General features: G+C 35.4%; 1 protein-coding gene across 3 annotated transcripts in view; it reads left to right on the forward strand.

The window, feature by feature from the left end:
- The window catches only part of LOC131071370 (aspartate--tRNA ligase, chloroplastic/mitochondrial), a 126,895-nt gene extending 107,437 nt beyond the window's left edge, over nucleotides 1-19,458 (forward strand). For 2 of the 3 annotated variants that reach the window (XM_058007192.2, XM_058007185.2), the window contains exons 12-16: nucleotides 6,720-6,818; nucleotides 18,248-18,328; nucleotides 18,402-18,459; nucleotides 18,588-18,834; nucleotides 18,970-19,458. In XM_058007192.2, the coding sequence (XP_057863175.2) occupies nucleotides 6,720-6,818; nucleotides 18,248-18,328; nucleotides 18,402-18,459; nucleotides 18,588-18,793 (444 nt within the window). In that variant the 3' untranslated portion in view covers nucleotides 18,794-18,834; nucleotides 18,970-19,458. The remainder of the gene's footprint in view (nucleotides 1-6,719; nucleotides 6,819-18,247; nucleotides 18,329-18,401; nucleotides 18,460-18,587; nucleotides 18,835-18,969) is intronic. The other variant, XM_058007199.2, reaches the window with a different exon arrangement.
- The last annotated feature ends 887 nt before the right edge of the window (nucleotides 19,459-20,345 follow it).

Raw genomic sequence — 20,345 nt, forward strand, 5'->3', positions numbered from 1 at the left:
GCAGATCTACATTGGGGAACAAAACCTCCTCAATTCTAGGTGAGCTTGGATGAAACCCCAAGTCACAAAACTGAGGAATTCATCCAAAATTCTTGTTTGGGCTTCAATAATCAAACTTTATCAGCAATTGTAGTCCTGAAGCAGCAAGGGAATTAGATCTGGGAAGCAATTAAAGGCAGCCACAACCTTTCCCAGCACCTACGTGGCCTCTTCTAGCCAGCCATACCACTTTGGAGGTATTTGGGGTATCAAATAATTCATACAATAGTGATTAGGGTTGGAATAAGGAAGGAAATTCATTGTCAGCACAGCAAATAAAGTGATTTGTCAGACTTATCCAAGCATATGTGATTAATATGAGTGATTCTTTGTGGAAAATTAGGCAAATTCAGTGATCTTGCCTGGGAGCCTGGAGGAATCAGTAGCATAACTGTCAACTCTTGCAATAGTTGTTTTTGATAATTATAGTTAGTGCAAATAAACCTCATTAGAGGCATTGGTCTACCTTGGACGCCCTTATATTCCAATTAATTTGAATTCATCAATAAAACACATCATTCTAGGCTTGACGTGGGACCCCTGGTATGCTATTTGTCCCTCTATTGAAATAAATCTTTCAAAATTGCAATTGTTGTTTGCTGTAATAAAAATCAGAATTTTGATTTCCTGATCAGTCAATTATTTCATAGTAGAAAAGGTCCAAAAAAGTGTCATTGTTGTGTTTATTTCCTTTTCAAGCATTGTATCACCATTTGGCATCAAAAATTCAAAAACACAAAACCAAACCAAACACTTCCTTTTGCTGGTCAAAGAAAAATCAGAAAAGAGAACTATCCAAAAATCAGAAAATTTAGTTCAATTTTCAGATAAGCTGGAGAAGGGATCTTTCAATATACTGATAACCATGTCAAATGAGAGTTTTTGAAATTTACATGCGAGTAGACAATGACTCAAACATCAAAGTACTAAGATTTGATTTGTCATAAGCTCATAGAATCACCATAGTCACAAGAAACCATAAACAGCTCAAATGGAAATAATAGCAAATATATCATGGCAAAACAACTCCAAACTTGATCCACTATGTAGTGCTCCGAACAAGCTTTCCGTTGATTATGAGAAGTCCAAAATCCAACTTTGTTTTCACAAGTTATGACCACTCCAAGATCGAAAGGAAAATCTGATTTTCAACAAGCATTTCATTGTCAAAATGGAAAAACCTAGAAAAACCAATCACACCATTGTGTAGTGCTCAAAACCATCTTTCCAATGACTATAAGAAGTTGAAAAACTGACACTTTGGGTAGAAGTTATGCCCACTAGGAAAAATCTGCACAATTTTGCTATAAACCAAACCAATGGTAGCAATAGGGTGGCTCCTAGAGGGCCCCTTCGGTGGCGCCTGAGAAGTGCTCTGGTTGAGTAGGGGTGGTGGACCACTAATGGGCAGACCCGATGCCAAATAAACTCTAGTTTAATTTAAATTTTCTTGGTGGATTTTTTTTTTTTTTTTTTTTCTAACATCCAAGTGGTGATCTTGATGGTCACCCATAGAATTGGGGTCTTGCACCAGGGAGGCTAAGCCTCTATTGGTGACAGGACTTGTTGGTTGAGGGCCCATGAATTTGACAACGCGTATGTGTGACTATAGTGATGCAGAGGGGTACGGGGTTGGGGTAGGTTCTAAAACCCCCCCACGACCTAAAATATATATATATATATATATACTTTTTTTTTTTTCATTAATTTAAATAAACCTATGAAAACTTTTTGTGTAGGAAAAATTAAATATTTTTTCCTTTGGCCTCTTTGCAACTTTTACAACCATGCAAAGGGGGCAAGGGGCAATTTTTTTGCCTTTGTTTTCAACTTTTCCCAAATTGGGTGAATTATTTGTCAATCTTTGTGTCTCAGGCCTCTTGGATCCAATGGTGAGGTATGTTTTGGCCCAAGAGGTCATTTGTGATTTTTTTTCTCCAAAACCTTCATCATGAAACACCCATAAAAACCTTTTTCCAACTCAGATTCATAAACCTAGATCTGCAAAAAATAGCCACAAATCTACAACTTCAAAACTGCAAATTTGCAAAGAATGACCTGCACAAAACCTTCATACCTTGCCATGTGTTCATTTTTTTCTGCAAGTTCTAGATTCAATTTATCACCAAATTTACTCCAACAAACGTTATACAACCGCAACCATCGCTTTGATACCAAATGTTAGGAAATTTCTAGCTATATGAAAAATCTCAATAACCCATATAGAGAAATCTATACAAACAAGTATCTAGAATCTATATGCAAAAGAATAGACAATATACCATAAAAAAATGACACAGGGTATGCCCTGGGAAAAGCCTAACCTCCAAAAGCATCCATCAGTCATCTGTTATTCAACAATGGAATCATTGCAATACATCTTTAGAGTTCTCCTTAAACACTTTTGAAACACAAGCTCTCTACAAGCACTTCATGTGAACAAGCGTGTAACCACATGTTCCATGCCATGCTTCAAATCCTCACAAATGCAAAGAGATGCTCTCAACCTGTTAGCCAAAATGGCCAACTAGCCAACATTAAACAACTACCCATGTGCTTGCTTTTATAGAATCAAGCTCACACAAAACCACTAAGTGGTATTGTATAAAACCATGTGACCAATACCATGAGATTACAAAACCATTAACCCTTCATTTAATATTGGGTATTAAGTTTTCACTTTATTAAATATATTTCCCCAATATTAAGTTAAATACTTTTCCCATGTGATGTAATGTCTCGTTTTAGGAACAATGCAATATAATTACAAAATGCAATACTCTGATACCACTTGTAATGTACCCTTATGTTATCCTTTATGAATTATGGAACAATTAACTTGCAAAGATCAATTGCAAGAGATTTCTTTCCTCAAAACTTATAAGAATCAATTGCAAGAGACTTCTTTCCTTGAAAATCTCAGTAATACTATAAATATTGATCTTTGATACCACTTATAAATGTTTAGATAATGCAATTGATCAGCTATATATAGATAATGATAATATTATTCAAAGAACAAAATATATATTGGATATTGATCACTGCTGTATCTGATATAACTGATAACAATTATGCAAGGATGATCTTGATGTTCAATATGATATTAGCCTTCTGATTTGACAAGGGAGAGTATGCTATATTGTCTTCCTATCGCCTATAGTGATGAATTGTTATTTCTGATTTCAATCCTTAAATATATGCAATGTATATATGATGATATCATGTGTAGCTGTTGCTGTTTCAGATATGAATATGTATTCTTGCAACGATGATAATGATGCTGTTTCTGATATGATCGATTTCCACTTGCAACAATGGTTCTGTCCCTGAATATTGCTTTCAAATTATGCAACCGAAATATGCCCAAAGGCTGATGCTCTACGAGCAAATCCAATAAAGGATACAGATGAATAAAGGTTTCCAAAATACCACAGGGACGGGTTCACTAGCATAATCCCGCTCCTGATTGGATTCCCCCACCCTGTCTCTTTAGCTGCCTTTCTCCTTTCTGGATGGGGTTTTTCCTTTTCCCTCCTTTCTCCACATCATCCCAGTGCTAGGGATTCTTCTATGGATCCTCTCCATCGGGCTGATGAGTGTAGGTGTTCAAATCGCTAGCCTTCCTCCCTTAAAGTGTGATTAATGGCCTTCTTATATCTTGCAAATCAAATGGTTTGTACTTCTTTATGAACGAGGAGATACATCTTATTCCCAACACGTATCTTCATAACTAATGCCAATTGCTCTTTTATGTTAAGGCATAACAAATCGGGTTTGTCTCTCTAATTAATGATTAATCATTATACTGATCGCTGTTGACTTGCTTACAATTATCCTTAATCGTGCCTCTTCAAGGTATATCAAATGATCGATTAGATTACTTGTCTAATCGCTGTTATCAATCGATGTTTAGCATTAATCTATGCTTGTCTACGCTTGTCAAATTGATGCTTATCATTCCTAATTGCTACCATCAATTACTCCCATTGTAAATGCCTTAGTCGATCTTCTTTGTTACTGATCACTGATCTGCATATTGTATTTTACTTGATATCTTCTTCGACTAATGATAATATATCTGGCTTTATATGATTGGTCTGATCATAGCAATCGGATGTTTGTAGCATCTTCTGTTATTGGATATCGATGGGGACTGATTGATCTGCCTATTCAATAATGATGGATCATCGATATGTCTTGCTGTGATTATCTTTATGGGATCATTAATTGCTGCTTTCAGTCACCTTCTGTCTTGTATGCTTGGATGGTTGATATGGCTCTGCTAATATCAAGTCTATAGTTATCATGCTGACTGATGTATCGATCACTTGTATCTTCACTATTTCTTGATTGATAACTTACCGATCTAAAATCTGCTTTCATGATGATGATCTTCTTACTTGGTATAATAGAAGTATCAAAGAGCACTTGTCCTTGTGAGCTCAGTGGTACTTGATGGAGATATCTGTCATCTGACTCATCCTTATATCACATGTGAAGCACCACATTAAATATTTACCAATGTTACATACAGCACATAAAGTGGCCCCAAGAATGTTAATTCTATGTGATGCACATATCCCCAGGCGCCCTAGGTGTATCACAAATAATAATAAATTAACTGTTATAACATTATGCAAGGTGTACAAAACCCGATATCCTAACAATGGATGATCTTCAGTGCGGAGGTAATTGTATAACAGAAAAATTGGCAGATGTAGGCACTTCTAGAATGAAAGTCATGGTCATGTAATATGTTATCCTTATGGGTTAGTTTGGATGAAACAAGAACTCAGACTTCCAATCCTGCTTCTTATCCAAAGGCAATGGACATCCTCATGTTGATGACATGCTGTCTGCTACTGCTGGTTAAGTACAAGAATCAAGTTTATCTCCTCTGCCTCCAGGAAATGATCTGCAATATTGAAAGAACTTTGATATGTTATCATTAAAGGAAGATTTATAGATAAGAGTTAAAAAATGCTTCTAGGCTAAAAACTGAAACTAAAACAACACGAAGAGAAAGATCTATGGCAGGTACCATTGCCATTTTCTGAGACATGATGGTGTAAACCAACAATCTAGACCACAAATGTCAAAACTGAAGTTATGAAACCAGGCCTAAAGTCCATAGTAACAAAGATAACGTAAACAAGATCAAAATTGAGGCCCTCCAATATTTGTATGTAAATATGCCTGTGTAATTGAACTTCATGTTAGGTTTGATTTTGGGAAGCTAGCAAACTCTCCTATATCAGAAAAGTTGAAAACTATGTTTTTATCATTACAGCTTTATGGATCCCCAATAATTACTCTTTTATGTCCAGAGTGATCTATTTAGCCTCAAGGAGTGTGGAATTCTTTTGACATTTTAAATAGAAATTTATAAGGAGCTATGCTCATGATCCCTGCTGTAAGTATAAAGTGCACAATAGTGGTGCTAGCATTTAAGATGGATTTATCAGAACCATTTTTCTTGCTAGAGATAAATCTATTTTATAATGTACATTCATTTCACAGTTTTTTTAAATTCCATTGCCACATAAACTGTATAATTTTGTGGCTGGGGGCCTTCATTTTTCTGTCCAGTCAGTTATGAAATGATAGGTTTGTATGATGAGTCAGTATGCTTGTTGGATATGAAGTTCAGGAATATATAACTTTCTTTGTAGGAAGTTAACAATACACATGTCAAATATCCACTTGGTAGGTCCAGATGTGTGATCAATTCTATTGAACTACTTTTTCTCTTCGAGTGTCAACTTTTGTTGGATGCAAATATCCTAGAGGGAGTTGATAGTACCAAGAGATATATGAACCTAGATTATCAATCATAACAACTGAATCATGGATCCACTTTTCATTTTTTTCTTTTAGAGGATCGGTAGAAACATACTCTAGAATTCTTTATTGTGTTCTCAAGATCAACTGTTTCACTTTCTCAGTAAATGGGTTGGACAGGTTAGAGGCCTCTGCTTCTGCTGGCTCGAGAAGCTTTTTTAGAGTACCTACTGCAGTTGAACAGTGAAGTTCCATGATATTATAATCTATTAGTGGAAGTTGTCATAAGAATTGCTTGTAGGCATCAGCAGTTCCATTCATTATATATGATTTACCTCATGTAGGCACATGGCTGTATTATTTTTGTACATGTATTATTTTGATTGTTTTATTTACTTCTCTATCTTCTATAGACTCTAGATTTTTCATTTATTTCACTTAAAATATTCTTCAATAAATTTGATAAAAATTATCATTAGAATGAATTGAATTTCTTTATCTATGGAGATTAACCTTTTGATTCTTTTCATTTTTAGATTCATTTTTTATTCTAATAAACACTTCTGTGCAAAGGTATCTTACTAAAAGTAGCATGCATTCATTTGGATTCTAATAAGCACCACTATGAAGAGGCATCTTAGTTATAGTAGCATGCATCAAAAAAGTGCTGCTAACATGGTTTATACTAAAACCTTAGTGTATTAAGCTAGAATCACTGCTAAAAGATCAACTGATATTCTAAACCTTAATGCTCGTGTAATCTCAAACCCCTTTTGTTTCTTATTCTAAAGTACTCATAAGCATATTTAAATTTACTGAGAAATTTAGCTCCTGCTGTATGTATTTGTTAATTGTCAAGTTTCAATGTTGCTCGCTTATTTGAATTGGGTATGCAGGCTCTCCATCATCCTTTCACTGCACCAAATCCAAATGATATGTCTGATCTTTCCACAGCTCGGGCTCTGGCATATGACATGGTGTACAATGGAATGGAGGTAATCAAAGAAGTTAATGTCACTGGTTCCGCTTGTAGATAGAAGTCAAAATAGATATGTAATGCCCGCCAAAATACCCTAGGGAATATACACTAAACTAGCCTTGAATGGAACAATTTTTTTTTTTTTTTTGGTTAACTAACTAATGTTTCGCTTAGCACTAGGAAACATGTTGAGCAATTGTTTACTTAGTTTCTACTTAGTGTTATTAACTTAAGCATAGGTTATCTTATTAGGTTCTTACGCAAGCATAATATTCTTTATGACACCACACTAACTCCCTAGGGTACATTAGCACTATTACTTTAATATCAGCAACAACCCTTATTTACTAATCCACTAGTCATTACTTTAAGATCCATTAATCATCATGAATATGCATATATGCAGCCCACTAAATTAGTCCATCACGAAATGCATCTACAAGTTATTTAATGCAGTGTTGTCCTCATTTTTGAAGATCCATTAATCATCATGAATATGCATATATGCAGCCCACTAAATTAGTCCATCACGAAATGCATCTACAAGTTATTTAATGCAGTGTTGTCCTCATTTTTGAAGATCCATTAATCATCATGAATATGCATATATGCAGCCCACTAAATTAGTCCATCACGAAATGCATCTACAAGTTTTTTAATGCAGTGTTGTCCTCATTTTTGAATATTCAAAAATGTGACAATTGTTACAAAATTTTTGCTCAAAATGTGTAATTTTTTGTCTCCAAGGCATGTTTTACGAGGTCCAAAACTCACATTTGTTAGTGTCAAGTCATTAGGGGGTGTCTTTGCCATCATTGTCCAAATTTTGGTGAGTTCTGGTCTTCTTTTTTCTAGCCTTTTGTGCAATTTTGGGTTTCAAAGTAGTCACTGTAGGTTGAAGATTTTACTCTTAAGGCACACTTCTCGAGGCACAATTTTCGTTTCTGGTTAAACTGGGCTGATCTTCGATCCATCCTTGATCCACGCTTCAAATTTCATCACTTTTTGAGTTTGTTTGCTATGTTTTTCCTTCAATTTCGGGTTTTTTCTTCCTGACTGTGGGTGGAAAATTTCCTTTTGATTGCAAGTTTTATTTTTCTCTTGTTTTAGTGTTGTAGGGAAATTTTAAAACAATTACAAGTGCACTTTATTTAAAACTTGTAACTAGTAACTTACTTTTTATTTCCCCATTGCTTTTTATGTCTTTAAGTCATTGTAGGAACTTTTTGGACAAATTGCAAGTGAATTTAAAATTATAAGTTTAAAAAGAAATTGTAATTTCTTTTAAAAGTTCTTACTTAAGTGATTTTAAGTTGTAACAGGGATTTTATTTCCCTATTACAAGTTTTTATGTGTTGCTTTTAGTTGTAATAGGGATTTTATTTCCCTATTTACAAGTCTTTTATGTTCTATTTTTACTTGTAATGGGAACTTTATTTCCCTATTACAAGTTTTTAAGTTTTTATTTCTTTTAAGTTGTGTTTTTTTAAAACTTGTAATGGGGATTTTATTTTCCTATTACAAGTAGTTTTGCTCTTTCTTTTTGTCATTTCTTCCCTAAAACTTGAATTTGCCTTAGGAGTTGAAAAAGTGAAACAATTAAAACTTGTAAAAGGGTTTTTAAAACCCGATTACATGTCTTTTGCAAGCATTTTAAACTTGTTCCTTCTCTCCAAGAACCCGACCTGAGTTTTTCCCAAGAAGTTCAAATTTGAATCCATTTCTTTTGCTTTGAATCTGGATTTGATGGTGCCAAGTGTTGAGGGGAAGAGGCGTGGGAGTTTTTTGCTTCCATTTTTGGTGGTTTTCTTGCCACGTTTTTGCCCTTTCTTAGGCATTTTGAAACAGCAAGTCATGGCCCTTTTTGCGACGTTTTTGGCACCCTATCAATCCGTATTTACAACATTAATGGAGGCGTTTTTGGTTTCCTTGCTTCCATACGTGGTTTGCTGGGCCTATTGATCCTATTTTCTTCCTTTTTGGATGTCATTTTTGAAGGAGGTTGAATCAAAATCCGTTTTTGGCTGCCAAGGGTTTTCAGCATGTCTATTTATAGAGCATTTCAGTTCTTCTCAAGCTCATTTGTTTTGGTCTAGGGCCTTTGGCCAAGCGAGGATTCGGGTTTCTAAGTGATCTTCCCAAATGGATAAGTTCTTTGAATGCAATTTGTAAATTTGCATGATTTTCCCTCTTTCAGATTTTTCCCATTCATTTGATTTCGGGTTTTACAAATCTGATTGCAAACAAGAGTTTTTCCCATTTTCCAAGTTTGCGATTACTGGTTGGTATCATCCTTTCCATTATCCCCTCATGTCAAAACCCTATTTCATCCATTCATTTCACCTTCATTAATTTTTTCTCACTTAAAGTCTACTTGCGGTCGGAATTTTAAAACCCGATTGCAGCTGTGTCTTCACTTGTAATGCAACTTCCAAAACCCGAAATTCACTTGTGAGCCCAATTTGGCATCAATTTATCCCTTCCCTTGTCAGTCCGGTTTGCACACACGACCTACCAAATCAATCAATTAAGGCATGGGCCTTATTTTGCAAGCAAATTTCAAGATTGGAGGATGATACAAAGAAAAGATACAACAATTGATGGATGCAAATTATAGAATGCTTTCAAGACAGAGATAGTCATGACATGAAAAGAGGAAGGCAACTCTTTCCCTCCTGAATGAATTGTACTACCCCAAGCAAGAAAACAATATTGAAGTTCGTTGGGGAAAGACATAAAGACTATCAAGGGTGCAAGTTCTTGTTCCGATTCGAGATGTCTTCACCAATCTAGAATACTTAAAGTTCTAACATCTTGTAGCAGCATGAAGATCATCACAAACAAAGGATGATGTAGTTAGAGTCGTGTCTTCAAACACATAGAATAATCTCAATTATGCATTTGTAATTTTGTTTTGACAAATTACATATAATGTCAAATTTGTAATTGGTCACTTGCACTTTTGTAAAAATGTAATTACATGTAAGGCAACTACAAGTTGAGTTCAATTAGGACTGTAGTTGGAATAAGTCATGGTGGTTGAGAGAATTTCTCAAGTTAGTTAGGATCCTCCCACCTTTTTCTCAAGGTTCCTCTCCTATAAATACTTGAGGGTGTCTATTGTAATTGAAATCTTTTGGCAATGCAACAAAATTCTACCAGTTTGTATGTGCACTCTAAGACTTTGAGCTTAGATGTAAATCAGATTGCTTTTAATAAAAGAGGCAAGTTGTGTTGAGACTTTGTGCCAATTCAAGTTGTCATGTGATGACATTTTCTGGAGTTGATTGTGATTTTTATTCTATTGTTCAAGAGAGATTTAAATTCAATCTTGCAGACTTTGAGTTGCTAATTGTATTTAGAGTTATATGTTTGGTTTTCAGATTTGGTCTTGCAGACTTTGAGTTGCTTATCATATTTGAAGCTAGTGTGGAAAGCTCAAGAGGGAAGATAGCTTGTAGACTTTGTGCTGGTTCTATTTTTAAGACTTGTGCACGTAAGGTGAAGTGCATCATGTAGTCAGACTTTGAGCTTCTACGTACTGTGCTTGGTTCTAGAAAATCATCTAAAAAGGTTGATAGGAGAATAGATAGTTGAAGACTTTGAGCTTTCTTTCTGTTTTCCCGTCCCGGGGAAGTGACGGATGTCTTTATGCCTTCATGGAAACTTTGCTTCCCTTTATGTTCTAAAAATCCTACCAAAAAGTCTCATTTCTGTATTTGCTGTTATTTATTTCCAATTGCTATTGCTTTTCTGTGAAGAGAAAAGAGTATAGTTTTTCTTGAAAGAAGAAGAAAGACTGCTGTCTCACCCATATTAGATTAGTTTAGTTTGTAGATAGGTGGAGCCTTTCCTAAATTAGGAGAGTATCATACTCACACTGTGGCTGAAACCACAATTTTGCACATTCCCCAGGTGTACAAAATTTTCAGCCAACATGCAGCCTGAACTATCATTGTTCTCATGTGCAAGGTGAAATAACACATGACATTCACTAACTTATCTATGCACATATGCAAGTACACCATTAGCTATCCTCATGATGAATCCTACTAACCTCATTAAGTCATATGATAAATGCAAGACTAATCCCCATTATCTAGTGTTAATTTTAAACATGAAATCCAAATATTCCTAGTCCCATATCCATTCATCATCTATATGAGCGATATGCATCTACCATAATTATCCATCTCTTAATGCATCATTATTAATCCATTAACTCTTATCATGTCCTATTATGATCTTTTCCTATCACCATTCATATATGTGTAATGCATCATATAAAGGCTTTCTTCAATCCTTACTTAATGCATAACATGAAATGCATACATTTCTATCATTTACATGCTTACTATGAGAATCCTATTCCTAGCATGATCTATTCCTTCATGCACCTATTTGCTTAATGCATAAGTCTACATGTCATATTGATTAATCTTTACTTAGGACATGCATGCTTACTAACATGATAATGCATCTATGAACATGATGTTATTCTTAACCCATGATATGATTCTATGTCACTGTATCCAATATGCATCTTTAGTAATAACATCATATATTATCCCTATTACAATTTCAGCATTATGACATATTTAGTCTCCATGTTGCTATCTAAGGATCATGGTTACATAGTATGTTTCTATCTCTATTCATTATATGAATTCTACTATGTTTTCCCTCTAGTTTCATGTCACTTGTTTAAGGTTATTGTATGTGGATTCTAACATTTAGTTTGCATATCATTATCATTTCTAATGATGCTATTCCATTTCCATGATCTAAGTTTGTTTCCAACATAAAAGCATAACGTGATAGAATCAACTTAAGGATCATTTCCTTATTCCATTAAGAACATAAACCATACATCATATACATTACACATAACAATGTCACCTAATGATTACATAATTTGTCTAAGTTTAAACATAATCAAGAGTACATTATGATTGCAAGCTCATTACATGTCTCTTACAACATGAGCATAGTTCATCTAGAACGAGTACAAATGATCTCCTACAACTATTACAAATGCTTACATCACTTATACATAAACATCAATATACATTACAAGGGTATCATCATTTCAAATCTATGAATCATAATACATATATCTGCTGCCATAAACATCCAATGCCATCATGATGAAGACCCAAATCCATGCATGAAGAAGAGCACCAACAAGAAGGAAAAACCCCAATGGTAAAAAGCACCAACCACCCGACCAATGTGGAACCTACAAGGATCCACCCCCCGTGCTAGGAGATGACGTAAGGTCCCAACACACACTCTACATCTAGGCTGACACTTAATACCAAAGGACAAGACTACACAAGACTCTCATGCATGAATCCATCACAAGCAAGCACATTAAGAAACTACCAGAGGCTAACAATACACATAACATAATGCAATGCAAATCAAGGGAACACATGTAGGGGTGGAGTGTCATCACATGCCATCCACATAACATAACAACAAGGCACAAGCCTTATGGACATGTGGAGCCATCTCAACCTATGAGAGACTAAGGGAGAGTAGCTTGCCATCTTCATGGCCTTCTCATGCTTATCCTAAAACATCCTCCCTAGGACTAAAGACATGAGGTTCAATTCAGTTATTATCTTACTAATTATCTAACTACGCATCTCATATTCATTTTAGGTTATCACTTGTATTACAATGCAAGGTAAACTCCCATGTGCCCTGGCGGTTTAGACTTCATGCATCCTTACAAGGAACCTCATGAGAGCCTATCTCTCATGACCCCCGGTCATCACAAGGAAGCCCACTCCCCCTAACATGGACCCATACAACAAAGGTATACATGCTCAAGAGGCCCTAAAACCAAGTATGAAAATCTAAAATAAAAACTCATAACATGCAGCCCAAACACTCATACATAAACATATACATGAAACGAGACTACAACGTCAAAGAGAATAGGAAAGGAGCCTCTTGGCAACAAACATAAATCAAAGGCTATACAATAGGGCCACCATAATCTGCCGCATACATAAAAGCAAAACCACAGCAAGGCCATTCACTTGCTGGAAACACAAACATCAAATTGCGACCTTCTCTCATGGCATCTCCACATGAGAGGAATCCAAATAATAACCAATACATGAAGGCAAATGCTCATAAAGCATCATAAAACCTCAAATTTGATAATAAGCAAATCTGGAACACAATAACATATCATAAACTAGCCTCTGGTATGGAAGTTAACTGAGGAAATCAAGTCAAGATAAGCAAATATACCAGAAAACTCTAAATACATAGTCATAGTGTTTTAGTTGTATCTTAAAAACCCAGTTCGCGATTTTCACGAAATTTACACAGAAATTAGAAGACATCAAGGCGAAAAAACCCAATAAAATTTGTGCCAACCCAGTTTATACTTTTTGAGATACGTTCATCAGAAAGTTGCAGACCTGTACATGAGAGCAGTTGTTAAATCGGGCTAAACAACTTCTACATAATCAATCAATCAAAGCTAAACACTCTGGAAAAGAAAAGTCACAAGGACAACCAAGCAATCCACAAAGAATGCACAGGTGGGGAAATCATTGCTGTGAACAACATAGAGAGAATCATAAAGATATATTGCAGATAAATCTATACATTATACACCATAAGCAACTCTATTTCCCCATTCATTAAGCTATGCAAATAAGTTACATCAGTAAATAGAATCTACCCAGCAACAACAAAGAAATGCACAAAGGAGAAGCCATTGCTGTGAGCTCACTCTATAGGAAAATCTATGAATGCATACAGCGAAGCCAACATAATAAAAAAGAAATCTTTTCCCCATTCTCTTTAATCTAATACTATATAAAATAAAACTATTCCCAGCTCCCAACAAACAATCATTCACGGTTAGACACAGGAAAGATTTTAAAACCAAAACAAAAGTTTCAGACTGTAATGTCCCCTCTTCTTTAGTTGCCATTCAGTTGCTTAGATTCACTTGTCATCCATCTCCACAGGTGAAGTTCGGTGTTGGGAGATGAATTCGCTAGCCAAAGGGTACCTAGACTTAGTCATCTTATGACTTTGGTGGAAATAATAAAGTAACTTTATAATATAAAGTTACATAAGTTACTTAATTTAAAAGATGTTTAATAAAGACTTTATTAAGTTACCTTGCACACATCCCTAGGTGGTAAAGTAACTTTGTTATGGCCCCTTCTTAATGACTAATTATCCCCTCATTGCTGATCAAACTTCTTTAAGGAGAAAAGATTCCTTTGGAATCTTTAAATGATGGCAAATAGTACGATGAGGGTTTGAGGGGTAAAAAGGAGGCTTGGAGTTGGAAAGAGGCATCATTTTTGTTTTGGAAATTATTCATTTGGTCTCTGCAGCAGTCTGCCATAGCAGGTACAGCTTGTGGAAGCTTGATTGAGGACGAAACCCTTCAATCTTGGACTGGTTGGACGTTAACCTAGCCTTCTACATCACTCCAACACTCATATTTATGCACTTATTAGGCCATTGGGGGCTCGAATTCGTTTGTTTCAGACATCAGATTGGAAAGTGGAATTGATCAGATCTAGGCAGTTTTGGAGAGAGTTCTTTGCAGATCATTAGTAATCAATGCCAACCGTACCATTTTCCAGCCAGTCGTACCCTAGCTTGGAGGTGTGGTTGCCAAATAAATAAACTAGGGGTATTTAGGAGCTGGAATTGGGATTAATTTTATTGTTAGCAATAAGGAAGAACAAATCCATGGTTTATTCAGAGGAATTCCAGCACATGTGGTCTACATAAGCAATTCGTTGAGGAAAAGGGACATAATTTGGGAATCTTGCCTGGCAAGAATTTGGAATTCCAACTGGGTCTGAATAATTCTTCAGTATTAGTTTTTGGTAATTATGCTAGAGTTAAATAAAGTCATTTACATTTGCAACCCTTAGTAGCAGCTGGAGGCTTAGAGCAGCCATTGCTTCAGTTCAGGCTCAAATTCTACCTTCAAACCCCAGCGTTGGACTCCTAGTAGGCCTTGAACGGCTTATTTCTATCAAGAATCCTCTTTATTAATTATTTGTACTTGCTGCAATTAATAATCAGAAGTCTGGAAACTATTATCAGTTCTATATTTATTGTATTGCATTTATTATTTTTTATATATTGTCAAAAATCCAAAAAACTACAAAAAAATTGAAAATACAATAAACTTTCAAAAACACTTTTCACTGGTCAAAGAATTAGAATTTGTAAACAATCAGCAGTTTGGATAAGAATTCTAGTCAGGGATCTTTCACAGACTCCTGGAATTCCGTGTGAAGCCAATGGGAGTTGAAGAAGAGTTCCAGCAATCCTCAATCCAACAACAAGAGTCAACACTCCAATCGCAAGCTCCACCAAAGCCAAAGAAAAGTTGCAGACAAAATTTGCAGAGAGAATATTTTGTAGAGAGAAGATGAAGAACTAGAAGAATCCAGAAAGCTTCATGGCAACAAATAAAAAACCAAATGAAAAGCTCCAAAACCCTACTCTCTAATCCGGCCAATCAAATTATTTTATTTTGAAATACAAAGTTCCTAGACTCGGACTCGGCTCTGACTCGGCAAGGCTGACTCGGCTCGTGACTTGGCTCGTGACTCGGCTCGTGACTCGGCTCAGACTCGGCAAAATAAGAAAACCCTTGAAATTTAGAGATTTTTAACGATTTAAAACTTGTTTCATACATCCATTATTGAATTAAATTTGAAGACACTATAACATCATCAAATAGAAGCTAATTTGATCACATACATAAACATACACCCATCACATGCGTAGAAATGTAAATTGTAGTTGAAGGAATTAGAAAACATAGTGTCAAAATTTGAAAAACAATACAAAATATAACCTGGCCAACCTCCCTTTGCAAGAGAAACAATTGTTTTGAATGCCTACAAATACAAAATCAAAGGAACCATAATACATAATTCAATTCAAAGCAGAAATAAGTCAGAGCAGAGATGAATTCAGGCAGAGAGGTGCGAATTCAAGAGTAGATGAGGTGAATTTGTGTAAATTGCAAGTGTAGGGTTCAACAATGAATGCATAAGTAATGTAAAATCCATGGTGGTGAATGTCAAAATCAGATCATAGCAGAATGCAAAAGCAATCAGATCAGAGCAGAAAAAAGGTGCGACTTTAAGCAGAGGGTTTGATTTTGATGCAAAGGGAATTAGCATTCAAACTAAGTATTAATTGAAAATCAGAAGAGAGTTAATATTAACAGCAGAAAAGAAGAAGTAAAGCAAATGAATTCAATCAAGGAACAATTCACAGCAAAGAAGGTGAATTCAACGGCAGATAGAGATAAGTTTGGTCAAGAAAATCAGATTCCAACTCAAATGACGCCGGGTCACGACCCTCGGACTCGGCAAGTCAGGGAGTGACTCGCTGACTCGGCGAGTCAGGTGAGTCACACCCCTTGACCCGTCCGACCCTGGGTCAGAGTCATCGTGACCCGGTAGGGGTCACCCGGCCCGCTGACTCGCGTGACTCGCATGACTTGCCGCGAGTCACGGAACTTGTCTCCCTCCAAACTTTATATTATATTTTATTATTTCTCATTGGCTTTTCTCAATGAGATTTTAAAAATCAAAAGGGAGAATAATAATAATATTCCAATGCATTAATATATATCAAGTGGGGGTTTATATTTTATTTTAACCTATGGTTTTCCCTCAAATAATATTTAAACAACTATACCTTATAAATTAGACACACTTAATTAAATAAAACAAGGGAAAGTTCATTAATTAAATAATCAAGACTCCACAATATTGAATTAAATAAAGATTAAATTAAACACTAAATAAATAAAATAAACTATAAACAATAAATAAACACAAATAAATAAATTATATTATAAACAATTAAATATTAAATAAAACCTTATGCAACTTTTAATAATAATTATCAATTACCAAATAATCAAAAATCATTAAATCTAATAAATCAAAATAAACATTATAACTATATAATCACTAATTGAATTTAAATAATCAATCTAGCACCAATTGGCAACACGCACACACAAGTGACTGCCTACACCTAGAGTGTGTAAGGGGAACCTACGTCAACTCCGAAACCACATATTACCATTGGGATTAAGGGGAGCTTGCACCTGTAAAGCCAGGGGAGCTTGCACCTGGTTACCCAGGGGGAATAAATGCCTAGTACCTACAAGTCCTTCAACCACAAATAACTATGCGCACACACACACACACACACATATAACAGGCAAGTGGAAGAATATCGCAATGGCATATCCCGCTCGCAATGAGTGATGTGACGTTGATTCTCCACAAAGACAGTCGAACAATATACAAGCAATAATTATACATCTCATCATCATATATAATTAAGGATTAGGGCCAATACATCTAATCATCATCAATGCATAATCAGTGTAACTCATTAGCACATATGAATACATGTAAAATCCATTGAGTCATATAATCAGTAAGATAACATCATCACAAGATAGCATGAATCCACATAGTATCTAACATCATGCTAATCGACTGAAACATATAAAGAGTCATAACTGATCACGAACATAATCCATAGCATCAATAAGTCTAATCAAGTCTAAACATATCCATGGTGCATAAGATAAAGGTCTAAACATGTCTATCAAAATGAAATGAAAGTCCAATCAAGGGTGGACACTACAAGATATTTGTTTATGAGTACATGTGTCTGGAAAGATAAAAGAAAATGTCTTAATAAGTAATTTAGGAAATTTGAATTTAAATTTCAAATTTTACAGCCAACATACAAAAGAAATCTTGTAGTTGGCACAAACAGATGCAATATGGGCTAAATTAGCTAGGCAGAATTTTTAGTGCTACCCAAATTGGATATTTATTGGTAAGACAAACACTATGTCGTTTGGGATATTTTCCAAGCATATCATCATGTCTGCTCAAAGTTGTTGGATACTTTTCTTGCCCTGTCTCAGTAGACTTACCTGCATATTGGAACCTCGATACTGATATGATATTGCTGGATATGGTCTGTGGCTGTAACCATATGTATCGGATGCAGCTCAAACATAGGCACATATATGGATCATGGATGCATCGGGATACAGTATCCATGCCATATCCAGCAATATCATCTTTATCTAGATTCCAATATGCGGGTACGTGTACTCAGACAGGGCAAGAAAAGTAGCTGACAACTCTGAGCAGACATGATGATAAGCTTGGAAAATATCCCAAAAGATATAGTGCTTGTTTTCCATTTAAATATCCTGTTTAGCCACCATTCAAAGTATACCCCCCCCCAAAAATAAATGCAACTCCACATCTGGAGTATCCTCTCTGCAGAAATATGATGAACCAGTTTATGTTTGGTATATTTTAATCTCTTAATTTTTTTTTATTGCCATATACACGTGTTTCTGAATTTCAAGTTATTGATTAGATTGGTGGAGGAAGCCTGAGAATTTACAAGCGGGAGATCCAGGAAAAAGTGCTGGAAATAGTTGGAATCACATCTAAAGAGGTAATAGGTTAACGTGCTACTACAATCATTTAGTTTAACATTAACCAATGATTAATATGTTAGCTATCTTCAGGCAGAAGAAAAGTTTGGCTATTTACTTGAAGCTTTGGATATGGGTGCTCCACCTCATGGTAAACTTTCCTTTCTGTAGCTTATATTCGAATCCTGGTATATGATAATTGCTTAATTGCTTGTCCATGGTTCCTACTTCTCAAAGACTTTCGCTCATTTGTATTTGATTCTTCATCTTATTGGCTAGGAGGTATTGCCTATGGGCTTGATCGCTTGGTTATGCTTTTGGCTGGTGAAACTTCTATAAGAGATGTCATTGCATTTCCGAAGACAACTACAGCTCAATGCTCTTTGACAAAGGCACCATCAACAGTTAATCGAGAACAGCTGAGAGAACTTTCATTGTCCATTGAGAGAACTGACAGCACCGCTGGCAGCTTGAGCAGGTCATAATCTTCAGGATCTTGATTGGCATCTCCAATTTGAAAGAGCAGGTTTGTTTATCTGCAACCCTTTCTTGATATGTAAGGATTCTGTTGCCAAGTGTTTACTTAGTTACTATTCTTTAGGGATGCTCGTGTTTAAACTTGATGCTCCAGAGACTAATTGATACAAGTGATTTTTCTCAGATGAATTTGCATTATGGTGTACGATTGAGTTGCTATGGCGGGCAAAAATAGATTTCTTGCTTCTTGGATTCTGATAAAAAAGCCATGTCAGTGTGGCTTAATTTTGGCTCTCTGTTGTTATACAATTAGGAAGGTAGCTCAAAACAGATCTTGCTGAACTGATCTGAACATTCAGAAGGTAATGATAAATGTTACCAGTACAAATTATTAGAAGAAATCATAGATATAGAGGATCACCATGTATCTACACATGCATACATTCTCTAAGCGGAGTGCACGGAGAAAAATCTCATTTCAATTGTTCGGCTATGTAAAATTATTTTTGTCTAATATTTAAGCTTCCAATTTTTAGAACAAAAACTTGTACAATAAATTTGATAGCCTATCCACTGTTTCTGGTGTTAAATGTACCTTTTTAAAAATTAGAGGGAGGGATTGCATTTTAATGCAATGGACTCTCACAATCATCTTTGGTTCCTACAATTCCCATGTGTACGTTGTTTATCATTTTGATATGTATCACAGCTTTGTTACAGGGCAATGTATATTCAATTTTCTTCCTTTATTATGAGAACTAGAAAAATAGAAATTTGCCAGCTGTAGTAGCTTAAACCATTTAAAAAATGGTTTAAAAACTTGAAATAAGACCATCAAAAGATATAGAAACTAGGTGCCCGACTAGTATAAAATTGCTACGACGAGCACAAATAATGTATGGTTGTTTACTGCTATAACTGATAAATTAAATACAAGAAATAATAATGTACTTGACAATGCATACCAGAAACAGTAGTAAAATATATCTTTATTTGCACATGCAATTATTACAGTGAAGAAGATTAGAGATGGTCGGCCAAGGATTATAATAGATTTGACTATACTATACTCTATTCTTTGGCGGTACACAACATATTTAAAGGACTCGATGGCTGTGTAGAGGTACACAACCGTCAACCAACCGACACCTACCTAACTGAGAGTGACAACCCATTTAATACAATTAATTAATACATTGCGAGATAACAAATTTTATCAAATATATCCATAGACAATTTATGTCGACTACAATGGTTCAACATTGCCATTCTAGAGTATCAATGTCAAGAGGGTCGTCGAAGCAGGCATGGGGCTATGAGTGCCACTGTAGGTGTTTGGGCCCCCCAAATTTTAGAAATGAGAATGTGACTATGTATGGAATCATCAACTATTTAATTAGAGAAATCTCAGAAGTCTAGAAATTACATAAAGTGAGACTTGATTTATTAAATATTGAATATATATGCTATATTGGGCTGCAAGGGGAATCAGATATTTACCTTACGTATTTGACTTTCAAAGGTTGGGTTGATACAACTGAATATAAGGGAAATATGAAC

Source organism: Cryptomeria japonica, chromosome 1 (genome assembly GCF_030272615.1).
Source record: "Cryptomeria japonica chromosome 1, Sugi_1.0, whole genome shotgun sequence".
Lineage (NCBI taxonomy): Eukaryota > Viridiplantae > Streptophyta > Pinopsida > Cupressales > Cupressaceae > Cryptomeria > Cryptomeria japonica.